Below are 14,818 nucleotides of genomic sequence, written 5' to 3' on the forward strand. Positions count from 1 at the left end.
GCTACCAGAGCAACCTGCCCACCATTAAAGTGCAGGCTGAGCAGGCAGAGAGTTGGAGAGTTTCTACCGAAAACAAGCACCGAGACCCGAGGAGTTAGCTGCTCACTAACAGCTACGTGTGGTTACAGCAGAGAGCAGAAAGGAGGACAGACATCTCACTCTGCTCTGTGCTGCAAACCCCCCACCTCACACACACAAACACACACACTTCCCACCGGGCCTAACAACTTTTCTGGCGGAAACCCTGAGTTTATTTAAAAAAGCTATTGGAGCTGGCTAATTTCCTGTCATAATCATAATAAACCAGAATGCTAACACTAACTGGATTATACAACTGAAATGTAACAATCTGTAACTATTATTAATTGACTAATTCTTTAAGTCATTATTCAAGCAAAAATAAAGCAAAATTCACTGGTTTCAGCTTCTACAATTTGATTGTTGACTGTTTTTTCTGGGTTTTCTATGATATTAAAGTGAATATCTTTCAGTTTTGGACTGTTGGTTGGATAAAAGCATTCAGAATATGTTAAATTGGACCGAACCAATATTTCTGTCACCACTCTCATCTTCACATAAGACACATGAAGTGTAACTTATAACTTATCCATTGCTCCTGCTCTTCTTGGGAGTTCCTACGGCTTACTGGAATACCACCACAGAGTGGCATCCAGTGAGAATAATAACCTACTGGATGCCACAACCTCAACTGGATTCTTCGCATGTGACCAGAGTGAGCTCATAACCCTGCTAAGGTTGAGCCTCGACAGCTGGTGAAGGAAACTAACTAACCACAATCTCATTCTTTCCCATGATCGACTCATAAATCTGTTGAAGTTCTCACTGAGATCGTTTTTATACAAACAAAAACTTCCCAGCGGAATAATTTGAAATATGTTCTAGTTATATCAAAACTTTGGTGGCTTTAAATACTATTAAATGCTATTAGTTTTAGTTGTTTTCAGTAAACACTGTCTCATAATATGCAAATCAACAGAAAGTTACTGTGAATTCCCATCAGATTACCCATCAGGAAGTCTGAAAATATGTTTCTATCACTAGTTTCACAATAAGAGTCCAGAATTTGTATAAACAAATTAAAGCTCAGACATAGCAAATCCCATTTCTCTACAAAGATGACATGCCCTGTACTGCAGAACTGCAGGATGAATTTTAGATACCATTACTGTGGGCCATGTGGCAGCGGCTTTCACACCACATAGCCACGCTACAAAGCACCAATCCAGACCACAGCGTGCTGCTGGCCGAGCCAAAGAAAATTGTATTGTTTTCCAATCAATGCTTGTAGCTTTATGAGGGCTTCCAGCCGCAGAAACATTTCTCATAAAGAGGAGACAGACCGCTGGAGCAGCCAGTGGAGGATTCCTCACCACTGGAGAGAAGGAGAAGTGGGGGGGGAGATGGAAACAGAAGGAGGGGATGGATAGAGGGAGGATGATAAAACACTAGCACGTGTGCATGTTTAAATCTGTCCACTGCACAAACCAACTTGATTCCCACATTTGATTGAGCTCCAACCTGTTCTTCAACTGCAAGCAACCTGTTCCTTCTTCAGACCTTGAATGAAGAAAAAATGCCAAATACCCAAATATGAGCTTCAAAAATGCTGAGGCTCTCATTTGGAAGGTGCGGTTCTCATCAGAGCCCTCATCGGTCCTCACAGCCTTGACCCATATCTGTGTGTTTTGCCCTCATCCGGCCTCAGAGCTATGAGGTGTAGTGCAGTGGTTCTCAAACTAAGCTGACACAAATAAGACCACCAACCCCCTTTTGATAAAATTTTCTCCCAGAGTCCCCCATCTGATAAGCTTTTAGATGTTTTATTACAGAAAGTGTATGAATAGTCACACAGTCTGTCATTGTGTTACTTATGGATGGAATCATAGTGAAAATAAATGATTCCCCTTTTTTGCTGGAACCCCCTCAAGGACCCCTGGAAGTCCCCGGACCCCACTTTGAGAACCACTGGTGTAGAGTGTCAACACCTGTGACTCTCTACAGCAGTGTGCTGCAGGTTTCTGAGTCTTTACTGAGCTGCTTTTTTCAAACCAGGAAACATGTGTGGTCTTGTGTGCATGCATGCGTATGTGCTTCACACACCACATGTCACTAAAAACGTTCCATCACAGGAAGTTTTTGCATGTTGAGGCCCCTCTGCTGAGCCTAGTTTCAAATTTCTGTTACTGGTATTTTGCAGCCAAATACTTTTGATATGTAAAAGCCTTAAAGTCATAATTATGTATTACATATTCTAATGAGAGATTAGAGAAAGTTGTGATGCTTGCCTTTCATTTTATCTAAGATGATAGGCCTATAATTCACTACAATCCACATAATAATACAAATGCTGTAATGGCACATGTATGTATAATACCAGTTATGGACAGAGACGCTTCAAATTCCAGATGCGAAATTGTGTTAAAGTCATCTTCATACAAGAAATAAACATCTCTCTCTCTCTCTCTGTCTGTCTCTCTCTCTGTTCCACACATAAGCACACACACATACACGCCAGACGTGCACGCGCGTACGCTCTCACAACAGAAGATGTAAGCCCTCGAGCTTTATCAGTGCACGTCCGAGTCATTCTAATTAATTTATGACCAATAAACCAAGTACTTACAAGATAGGAATTTTGCCTGTCGAGGAACACGGAGTCTCCCATGGTCTCTACTAAGTATCCACATATAGTAAACAGCCAAAAATATAGATGAAACAAATGATATCCTGTTAGAAAATAATAAGTCCAGAAAAAGTGTGTTTGCGCGTCGGAGCGGAGCGTAGAAAAAAAGTCTCCACTTGCGTCTCCCTTCTCCTCTTCAAACAGAGACCTCAGACTTATCTTTTACTGCAAGTCACCGTGGAGGCTCTTCTAAGAGTTGATGTCTTTACACCAGTCAGAAGAGCGTGTCAGAAAACCATCCGTGCCAGAAAGGACACCATAGTGCGTAATGCGTAACGGATCCATAATGCGCGCTCTGTGGACTCCGGTGAAGACAGATGCTGAACCAAGCGAGGGGAGGCAGAGAGAGCACCGTCAAGCGAAAGACGATATCAGACACCGCTTCTGGTAGAGGTTTTCAAAATAAAAGCAGCTGCGATGAGAGTTGTGTTTCTGCACAAATATCAGAAAGTAGGATGGCAACTTTGAGCTTTACTGGAACAAATACCTTGAGATAATGTTCCAGTGGACATGAGAACCACTCAATCATAGAACATAATGATCCTGACATGAAATTAACAATCTATGTTTTTATGCTTCCATTTGAAAATTAGAAAGTCACTATAAAAAGTGACTTTTGACACTCTTACATAACCAAACTGTATTTATGTTTTCTACTTTCAGCCATTACATAGGCTTCAGTTTTCTACATCACACCTAGGAAACCTAGTGTTTTTGTGCACCTCAGCCCTAATTTTATGCCCACATAATACATTTATTACAATTTAGCTTCACAGATAACTATTTAACAACAGTGATTTAGCATGTTGTACAACATCTCCATAGTTACCCTCATGTTTCCTGCAATCTTTTTTGATTTAAAAAAAAAGCTTTTATTTTGAAGGCAAGGCAATCTACTTCCTATCTTAATGTAGGTTTCTCTGGGAAGAGAAGGAGGGGCAGGGCACTGAAGGAGGACTCTGGAAGAGGCTTTTGATTATCAACAGCAGGGTTGCTCAAATGTTTTCATGTCAGTGACCCACAAATGGAGCCCCAGTTGATAATATTTTGCTGAGGAAGCCACATATAGGGAGATTTTAGTGTTTGGATAGTTTATGTTGCAGAACTATTGCTCCAATAGGTGAATGATATACAGTACATGTGTTATTCTGCCAGTCACAACTGTAAATGACTGAGTCACCAGTGAAATTTAATCACTGTTCTTTTCATTCCTGGCCGGTTCATGTTATTGTATCTCAAATGTATCAAGGCAAACATTAAAATATTATGTTATGCTGTCATATGAATTATTTTTTACAACTCATGTGAGTAATTCCTGCCATCGTCATTGGAAATATCCAGCAAATGCAGAGTGGTCAAGCGAAAATCAAAGTCATTTATCTTTCCAAGCCAAGCTGATAGTTTGGAGATAGAAAGTTTCTCCCAGCGGTGACAAATAGCTTGCTGTAGGCCTAATTACATCGGGGAATAAATCACATCAGAGAGAATTAAACGGATGGCCCACAGAACCAAAACTGTGACCGATTGCTTCCATTGTAAAAATCAGTAGTAATTTTTATTTATGAGCATTCCTCTTTTCAAATATGCTCTTAGGAGTCACCATGAAAGGCCAGTCCGCCACTAGAGGATTGGAAACTGGATGGGGGGGGGGGGGGGGGGGGGGGGGGGGGACTTTTCTTGGGTTTGTGCAATACTCTGATGTGGAACCAACGTTGGGTAATCTGTGTCAAAAGACTCGCTGCTTGCATCCAACCTCATAAAAACAGAAGTATGCAAGACAAATAGAGCACAACCCGGTTTTATCAAGGACACGGTGGCCGTCGAATATGGGCCGGCCTCATACACACACACACACACACACACACACACACACTTAGTGAGAGGTAATGAAAACCACTTGCTTTGCCCTGCGTTGGCAGCCAGGACACACATGCAGGAGTTGGTTTATTCAGAATGGCACAAACTAACCACAGTGCCCTCTCTAATTTCATATACAGTGTGTGTGAATGAGGGAATGAGTTAATGAGTAAGGGACAGACACTAAATTCTTCTCTGCTTATCAGATAATGCCGTAACCATTTAAAGAATGCTGAGAAGTTAAGAGGGACACTTACTTTACTCTAAAAATCTGGAGATAACAGATAAGCTGCTGAAGACTGACTCAGCCGTAAACCAGGCGCTGTACTGTACTGCAATGTATATCTCACACAGGCATCATCAAAACCCTCTAATGTTATAAAGTTACCGGCGACAGAAAACCTGTTCTTGCAGATAATAACTCTTTGATAGACTGGCTGCTTATCAGATTTTGTTTAAATGAGGTTTGCTTCAAACATTTGAGGTGTGCTTCCTCAGAAAAAAAAAATAAAAATCTCTGCATCGAATGCAATCGGGATACAAGGTGGAGCTGTGAGGTATGCAGTGGTTGATATTATGACTTTAAGTGCATTTGTGACATTCTGAACATTCATTCATTTTATCATAAAGGCTTCTTCAGAGTCACAAAGGAGCTGGAGCACATCCTAAACTCTTCTTCATCTTCATGTCTGCATACAAATCACGTTACGTGTGGTTGGAATGAGGAAGGAGATGAGCACAGGAAGGACGTGCAAAGACCGCATCTATGAGTAACTTTTTTTGAATATGCAAAACAAAACTGAAAACACATTCATCTTCAGTTTTGGTCACATTTTTGTTATATAACCAACTTCTGATGTGAGGATATGAAGAAATAAATGACTAAAAAATAACCGACCAATAAAAATTCTTGTCCAAATCCCCTTTTTACTGCAGAGAAACAGTCCTGTTTACTGTGACATTGTTTTTTTGGTGTTGAGACTCACTGTTTTCTGAAACAATGAACTTTTTTAAACCTGAGATTCTAAACCTATCAGATCCACTCAGGGGATGTTTGCTTCATTAAATAAAACAGCAACAATCATACGCATCTACTGTTCATCTAATGCTTGAAGTGAATGAGTCATTATGTATATAATCACTTCATTTCAATGCTAAGTCAAGCAAACTATTTCAAATCAAACAGTGGATCATAGCACTGTTGAAATATCTGGACAAAACAATCCCAACTCAAGCTCCACTTACTAGCTTTTTCCTGATCTTTCAACCTTATTACACTGCCTTCATCAGCAGATGGAGTTTGCGCAGCCGACATGCATTGCAAGTTGTTATTATTTCATTTATAGCACTTTTAGGACTCATCTCATCTGGCATCTCATCTATTTCTGAAGCAATTTAGTAGACGATGTCTTTTAAATACAGTAAAATAATTATTACATCGTGTGATAAGAAAAAGAGACATTAAATTGAAAAATAGAGCTAGATTCTAGAAGGAATATAGAAGGGAGGAGAAAGACATGAAGACTATGATGTGATGTGATGTAAGATTTTTTTTTCCCCCCTTAAAGACACTGAAGTTCAGTTGTAAGGTTAGAAGCTGTGTTTTATGGTCCTGTAGGAGGAGCCCATTGTCTCCTAAAATGGTGTTTCAATGGTCCCAATGAGACCATGGCTGTCTCACACACACACACACACACACACACACACACACACACACACACAATGCACAGAGCCTGTGGGAGAGGGAGGGAAGGCTGGAGGAGAGGAGAGAAAGAAGAAGCGAGGAGAGGACATGACGAAGCATTGGATGTGTGCAGTTCCTCATGCATGTTGCAGTTGGCAGGGATCGGCTACTACTGCACGTTAGAACACGATGAAATTGTTTGCGAAGGGTCACCGCGAAGCGCAGCCCGTATCCACACATCCCCCCCCCCCCCGCCCCTTCCACCTCAGCCAGCCATCACTTCTCATCTCATCTTGAAATTGTTAAAGTGACGCTGAAATGAGGCCGCGTGCGATCATATATCAATTTCAAAGCACGCTCAGGATTTTCCACTGTTGAATTTGGCACGGCAGGTTTGTGTTGATATATCGCATCCCTGCTATTAAGTCGATCTGGAGAAGGAGCAGCTTGGAGTTTGGGCAAGAGAGGTGACAGTGAATAAAATTTATACTGATTTAAATCTATAACATAATTTCTTTTTTCTGTTTGTAATCCCAATTGGCCGTTAATGCATCTATCCTAAAATGAAATAGACCAAAATATGACGACACACTGCTGAAATCCCCCGTTGTAAATATACAGTAACTCTTGCTATTTCCAATATAATTTTACAGGGAACACATGAGACCAGCCTGTAATTCCAGTAACTATATGGTCAGCTGCAAAACGCTAATGTTTACATCCTTCAGTCGGGAGGTGCAGCACCCTCCTTCCAAAAGCTGGATGCCTGAGTTGTGAAATCACTCCCATCGAGTGGAAAGTATTCTGTTAAAGTGCTTTAAGACGATCCAGTAAATGACAGAGAAAAATCCTGCGAGGCCTTTCGATATGTTTAATAAACACTTGCAGAATAGATGTTGCAAGTGCAAGATCGAAGTATTTGCGCGTCGCATCTCACACACACACACACACACACACACACACAACGTCGCCTCGCTCTCAGAGGGCGTCGGGTGAAAACTCGAGAAACTCGAGAAACAAAGCTCATAACAACAGTTGGGAAGGGTATTCTCGTTATTTCCAAACAGCTGCTGAAAATAGGCATTACAACATCATGAAGATTTATCCAATTTAATAGTATCATCTCTTTACCTCCAGATATTTATAGATTACATGACCCACAAAATAATACAACATCAGCAAATAAAGGGAACGTTTATTTCAGTTCCTTGTTTTATTATGCTGGTTTTTTTGTTGGTTTTTTTGTTGGTGAATCTCTACAGATGGCAGTGTCAGTTGGTTGGTCAGTCGGCCTTTGGTTCAGACTCATATCTCAATAATTATTGACTGGATTGCCATGAAATTTCAACAAGATATCCATGGTGCCCAAAGGATGAATCCATCCTGAGAACGAAAAGTGTAGGATTCAGTAGCATCTAGCAGTGAAGTTGCAGATTGCAACCCCTTACTCCCCAACTCCCTTTCAAGCATGTAAGAGAGCCTACCGTGGCTGCAAAACTCACAAAAATGCGAAAGGATCTCTCTACAGCCAGTGTTTGGTTTGTCCGTTTCGGCTACTGTAGAAACATGGCGGTGCAACATGGCGATGCAACATGGCGATGCAACACGGCAGCCTCCGTGGTAGAGGATCCGTTCCCTATGTAGATATGAATGGCTTCTTTTAAGGTAACAAAAGCACAATGATTCTTAGTTTCAGGTGATTCTACACTAGTTAAAACATACTTATGAATATTATATTCCATCTCTGCCAAGTCCTTCCTGCTAGATGCCACTAAATTCTGCACACTGCACCTTTAACAACCCTGCGAGTATCACTACGTCACCAAGTTTCTAGAAGCTTCAGAAAAGAAGAAATTCACAAATATAACTTCCTGCCTGCAGATAATGTTTATGTTATCTAAAAATGTACAATTTCTTCGCTAAAGTATCTGAAAAATCTGTCTGTTAATGAAAGTCATTTATAGAAATCTCATAAGATATTTCATTTATCCTTTAATATATGATCCTTTTATATATATGACAATCATACAGCTGATAAAAAGGAGCAAAAGAGAAAAACTACGGTCACTATAGCCTTATGTTTACCTACTTATTAGCTTGTTGTCTTTCAGTTATATCTCTCATCCTTTCAGACGCTGAACTTTGACCTTGGTTTCACAAGACAGCCCTTAGAACGAGTCTAAGAGAGAGAAAAATGAGAGAAAGGAGAGAGGGTAGGGGGGGAATGGTAAAAACTGGGCACACATAAACGAATTTACAGCAGGAGCAGCACAAAGCAGCTCTGGGGGATGACCTCAGAACTGGGGAATGTGTGTGTGTGTATGTGTGTGTGTGAGTAAAACAGAGAGAGAGAGAGAGAGAGAGGGAGAGAGAGAAAGACTGAGAGAAAGAGAGACAGTCCTCCTTCACCAGTGTAGAGTCACTCCTTCGCTTGGGAGGGAAATACAGAAGTCACACAAACATACGTTATTAACAAATTACGCCTTGTCAAGGGTCTCAGACCATGGTCTCACTCCAGAGACGACCCCCGTCCAGCGGAAAATATGTTTTTTTAGAGGAACCAATCACTCAACATCCACCAAACACAGGACACACACACACACACACACACACAACGTGACGACAGCGTGGGTCTGGATTCAATCTGGACGCTTCTATCAACAGGCCAACCCACTTGTCCTAAATCTCCATACTCTGTCCTGAGGGCCAATAGACAGAGAGAAGGGGAGAGGGGGGGCCGGCAGGGATGTAAGTGAAGAATTTTGGGTACTAGCCCAGCGTGGCTATATGGCTTTCATCTCCATACCACCTCCATTAGACCATGCTTAAAAAGTGGCTGGCAGGTCAGAACTATTTGGCCCTGACCCTAGGCTACTACATTTTGCAAGATAGAAGAGTGTTGTTTACAAGAGAGTAGGACATTGAGGGTGTAGAGGGGTGAGCTTTGTGAAATTTTAATTGGAATACAGACACACACACACACGCTCAGAGTAGAGAGTTCTCATGGTGAAAGTTCAAAAATAACATTTGAAATTGGATGAATATTGACCACAGGTATTGGAGGCATGGGAAAATTGACTTCAGAGGGTTCTTTCATCCAAACAAACACTCACGATGACAATGCAAGTATGCCGATGTGTTTCCATCAGTAGACTCCAAATGAGGAAGACGGGTGACCGAAGTACGATTCTCAGCGAACATCACAATTTTTACCTAATTCCTAGACATACATACATTATATCTGTACATTTTCAATGACTTGTAGGTGTTTGCTTACCCAGTTGGTTGTGGCCAAACCAAAGGGTGGAATCAGTGACACACACAGAAATGTCAAAGAAACCAGATAACAGTGTTGCAAGGACAGTTTTTTTTACTCATCACCTTGACAAGACCGATGTCCGCATGTTTGTACACAAAAACTGCATATAGAAATTTCCTCATTTAAGGTGAAGCAACTCTTGATCTGCCTGGAACAGCGAGAACAAGCAATGTGTCTTCAGCCAAACACTCAAATCAATATCCAAATCATCATTCATTTCTGTAGTTTCTGATGAATAATTCATCTTAGTGGTAGGTTTAGCTAGATGTCAGTTTGACATAAAAAAAACAACCCATTCTCCAATTCCTCACATTCTTTCTTATTGTAATCTGCCTATAGCTCATTTTCTTCCTCCAAACATGAGGCACCGCTTGCTATCACATGTCAGCATTCATTCTCCTATACAAATGCTTTTGTTTCTTTTTTTTTGGGGTCATTTCCTGCAGCTGGCTTTGTTTACTTGACCAATGAAAAAAAACTAAAAGTAGCCTAGACACCACATTAAAAAAAAAAAAAAACACTCCTGGCATGAATGCACTACATGAAAAAGCACTTTCATGTGCACATCTTTATCAGAACATATAAGATAAAGAATTATCCTCGATAGTTTTCAAAGCAATCACAGCCAGCGAGTGTACTGTTGGTCTTGTTCCAGTTGAATCATCTTTTAAAAGCAGTATTGTTGACTCTGTCACTCCACCTGGCGAGTGGACTGAAAGAATTGCTACATGCAGAATAACCCCTCAAATACTGATGATAAGGGCACCACTTCAAGTTAAGTGCTGCCAGTCAAACTGGATTCAAGTGGGTCGAAAGAACTGGTTTAGCACTTTCAGTCTGATTTAAAAATGATTACAGTGCCACAAAAAACATATTATATTAATATTTTGATGCTTTTTAACATTCACCATTTGGTCTCATGCATAGCACACATCGTCCATTGGTCACCTACACCAAGTCTTTGAGCAAGGTATTAGATCAATAAGTGCAAAAAGTGTGGAAGTGCACGCTCCTTTCCTGCAGAAATAATCATTTGACAAAGAAATACAAATAATCTGACTTTGGACAGGTCAAAGTGATAACATTTACTGCTCACAAGACAAATGGAATCCAGTACCAGCATGTGTTTCTTAATGTTTTTGTGTGTGTGTGTGCAGGTGTTATTCATGTCAGCATGCATACCTCTCTGAGCCTGCGTGTTTTCATCACCTGACTCTTAGTGACATCACCGCAGAGGGAGAAAAGAAATCAGGTTTCTGTTAGTGAAGTCTGCCTGCGTGTCGGTCTCTCCGCACTTCTACGTATATGTTTATCTGTTTGGTCTCATCTGTCTGTCTCTCCGCTCGTGTATATATCTGCTGATCTGACCTTCCACCCTTCCAGCCATCTATCCATCTGTCTGCCTGCTGCTCTGACAGCTTGTTTGCCTGACTGGCTTTCTCCCTGTGAATCTGTAAATAATGCTGGGTAGGTTTTCCATTGTGATCACATTAAAATGTCTAAAAATGATTTGACCTGTGTTATATATTTTGTTGAGTTGTGTACTTCTCAAACGTTTCCAACAATGTTTAAAACCCAGAAAAATCTGTCATTTTAATCAAGGTAACAGTCCGTTTCACTCGGTCACCTGTCAATGGCGTCATATCCCCTTTGCACATGCGTCAGTGTTGTGGTTATCTGCCAGAAACTGTCATAAATTGACTTTTTATCCCGTTTTAAGCCACATTTTACGATATACTTTTTATCGCTTTTAACTTTATCTTTTTACCGGATGAAGGATTTTAGTCATCAGAGGTCTGGATCTTAAGTTATCAGAGAAATAAGCTGAGCAAACGTCAGCGGCAGCTCAACTCTTAAGCCCCTTCACACGTCCTGCGTCCGCTGAACAGCGATGGAGAAACGCTGATTTCTTTAACATGAAACTGCTTTATTCTGACTTTCTACCCGTTTTAATCACCGGGTCTGTTCGTTTTTGAGAGGAGGAGACCTCTGCAGATAATTCGACTCCCAATAAAAATCTCCTGAACGATGAACATTGAAGGAATCCTACCAGGAAGAAGCTGACTGCAATGACGGCAATTGTGGCTGTTAAGCAATGAAGACATAGAACATACAACAACTCCCATGATCCCACATTACTTCACGACATCATCAAACTCCGTCTTTTGGTATTGTTTTGATTGAGAGACCCCTAGCGGCGGAAATTACATATTGTGCGTTTAAAGAAGTAAATGTCTTTAATCCTCGACTTTGAGGGTTGCAGGCATGAATATATAACTACCTGTACTTTTGATTAGCAATTTTCAAGATGTAGTCACTTAACGTGTGTTTTTGAAATCAGGGCTGCTGATCCTAATTATTATTATCTATTATTTAACATTTGGTTCACATACAGACACATAGAAACCATTGTCCCTTATTGATTTCCTTTAAGACATCTATGCCAATCACATCAGGAAATGTATTGGAAAAAATGTAAAAAAAAATGGTGCCAATTAAGATGTGTGGTGTGCAAAATGGGATCTAATATTTCATATATTTACTGTTATGCCTCATAGGAAATAAAGTATCATTTAAATTTCAGTCACTACTTTCAATCATTACTTTTGTGCTTTAGATTTTATTGTATTTATTGAGTCTCATCCTTTTGCTCCTGTGTGTTTTTGTTTTTCTCAGATCAATATGATGAGGAATGGAGCTCATGTGCACAACAAAAACAACCTGTTTGTTCCTCAAGTGCACCTCGATGGCCTTGTTGTCTGTGTAATAAAAGCTGTTTTGTTTTTTGTTTTTTCCAAATACAAATACCTTGTCTTTCAGCTCCAGCTCCTCTACCTTAATGCACACGTGCACGCGCCTCCCTAATGTTTTCTGCCACAACAGTTGCCATGGTGTCTCAGCTCGCCAGCTGTGCCAGACAGCACAATAACAAGGACGTGTGTATTTCTGTGATAGGGTGTGTATGCATGTGTTTATGCATCCACATATCAGCATATAATTTGATGCAGTGATACAGTCTCATAGAGTGCTGTGATCCCTCAGAAACTATCAATTATGTATTTCACATGCAGTCAAATATTTGTGTAATGTCAAGTCTGAGAAATATTGCTCTGTGCTATTGTAGTTTTGAATAAATGCAGCCTCCATTCCTGCCATTTAGAATTATTTTCACATCAAGCCAAACTGTTGAGAAAACATTACAGAATACCGTGGGAAAATAATTGCAGAGATTTCTTTTTTTTGCTGTGTGATGCATTTGCTGGCTGAAGGAAAGCAGAAAATAGCCTTTACTTGTTGCCATAGCACCACAGTGAAAGCGTCTGGATCATTATGGGAAACAGAGAGAGCGATGAAAGATCACCATGCTCACATGAGCTTAGATTTTGGGAGCAAAGTCACAGAAATGTCTGAGGTTCTGAAATATTACTTTAAAATATCAGAATTGAATTTGAGTTATGAAGTCTAGACGTAAGACAAAAGGTATTCGAGGAAAAACAACACACAATAAATAAACGTATGGCGTATTTTGACCCATATTTAAGAAAAAAAACAACAGCTTTCGTGCAAAATTGATTTTGTGTCTGATCCACATAGCACAGTGTAACATACCATAACCCTAACCACTAAAAAAAAACATGGAGGCTTTCCCACAAATTCAGACATTTTTCTTTAATGAAAGGTGGCAGGACTTTAGAAAACATCAGCTCCACGCCTGCTATGATATGTCAAGCCATCCACACTTTGCATAATAACAACAAAAACTCCTTTTCACTTTCACTGCTCTCTTTTGTCAGCAACACAGTTCAGCCTGACGTTGAAGGTCGAAACCAATTCTTGAGTAAACTAAAAGAACAGCCGTTGCAGAGCCTCTCTCTCTCTCTGGTGAGCAAATCTCCAGAGACGCCTGAGCGGAGGGTTTGGAATAGCTTGAATAATAGAATAAAATGTCCACTGAGTGATGTGACGTGAGTGTGTTGGCTCAGCCTCCTTCAGCTGAAGGATAGCATCTCTCTCGGCACATTTATCTAAACACTTTGTGTGCCTGTGTGTATGTATTTGCACTTAGGCTTTTTTTTGTGTGTGTGTGTGTGTGTATGAATCTACCATCATGGATGTTTGAGATCTGGTAATAATAATTCTGGGACATTCTGAAGTCTCTGCTTATACTTAGTGTTAAGCTCTGAGGTTGAGTTTATAAGATTATATGTTTTACATAAACTCATACAAACAAGATTTTTACTTTGGGTTTTAAGAATTCCAAGATGTGGATCCAGGCTGAATTTCACAACCGGGCAAAGCAGGCAACTGCACAAGAGCCCGACCCTCAGGGGCCCCAAAAGCTCCAGGTTCTTTGGGGTAATTTGGAATGTTTGAAGTTTGTTAAACTGGATGTTTTTCCACCACTATACACTCAGGCTGCTCTGGTATTATTCCCTTATCTTGTGTCAAAATCTTGTTTTATTGGTATTATTCCAGCTTAGAGGTACTGGTTGGTTTCTGGGTCTCTGGACATATAATGAAGCGTATAATGAAGAGAGGGGTAAGGTAGTGGGTCAAAAGGGGCCCAGTAGCAACTGTTTAACACAGCCATGATGTTGACTCTCAGGCCTTTAGGATATAATATAATCCCAAGTATGGCAGATGACCTGGAGCTCATACTGTGAGTGTACCAAAAACAAGGATCTTCTTACTACCTGTTGAGGTTATCTGCTGTGTTTTGGTCGAATTTTTTTTCTTCTACCTTCAGCTGAGTTCATTTGCTGATCAAATTGGTCATATGACTATTTTTTCAACCAATGTTATTACAATTTTAAATATCCTGAAATGGGGTAAAGGTCAGGACAAGTTCAAGAATGAACTTTCACACTCGATTCTAAGGACTGTAAGTTGTTCATGTCCACATTTAACGGGTAAAACAATGGGGAGTGCTTTCACAAAATGAATCTGCTTTGATTGATTGATGATTGAAAGTACTTTAGTATAGTATAATAGAAAGTATATTCTTATAGTCACTACAAAAGTGTCTCAATTGCCATTTTATATACTACAATACCAGTCAAACATTTGGACACACCTTCACATTCCCTTGAATGAGAAATGTGTCCAAACTTAACTAGTACTGTATTGCATTGACCAACTAAAACCACGTTGTCATAGCAATTCATGCAAACTATAGAATTTCAGTGTTAGAACATCTGATCGATATAGTCAGCTTAGGCACTTTTGTATAGTTTTTTTGTAGGTTTCAAACCAT

At 40.2% G+C, this 14,818-nt stretch overlaps 1 protein-coding gene across 2 annotated transcripts in view; it reads right to left on the minus strand.

Moving 5' to 3' along the window:
• LOC137177436 (rho GTPase-activating protein 6-like) overlaps positions 1 to 14,818 on the minus strand; it is an 81,196-nt gene that overhangs the window by 42,502 nt on the left and 23,876 nt on the right. Inside the window, exon 1 of one of the 2 annotated variants that reach the window (XM_067583769.1) lies at positions 2,645 to 3,044. The exons of the other annotated variant lie outside the window; for it this stretch is intronic. Within the exon in view, the coding sequence (XP_067439870.1) occupies positions 2,645 to 2,686 (42 nt within the window). The 5' untranslated portion in view covers positions 2,687 to 3,044. Of the gene's footprint in view, positions 1 to 2,644; positions 3,045 to 14,818 lie in introns of those variants that run through there. 2 annotated transcript variants of the gene reach the window in all.

Source organism: Thunnus thynnus, chromosome 24, assembly GCF_963924715.1.
Source record: "Thunnus thynnus chromosome 24, fThuThy2.1, whole genome shotgun sequence".
Lineage (NCBI taxonomy): Eukaryota > Metazoa > Chordata > Actinopteri > Scombriformes > Scombridae > Thunnus > Thunnus thynnus.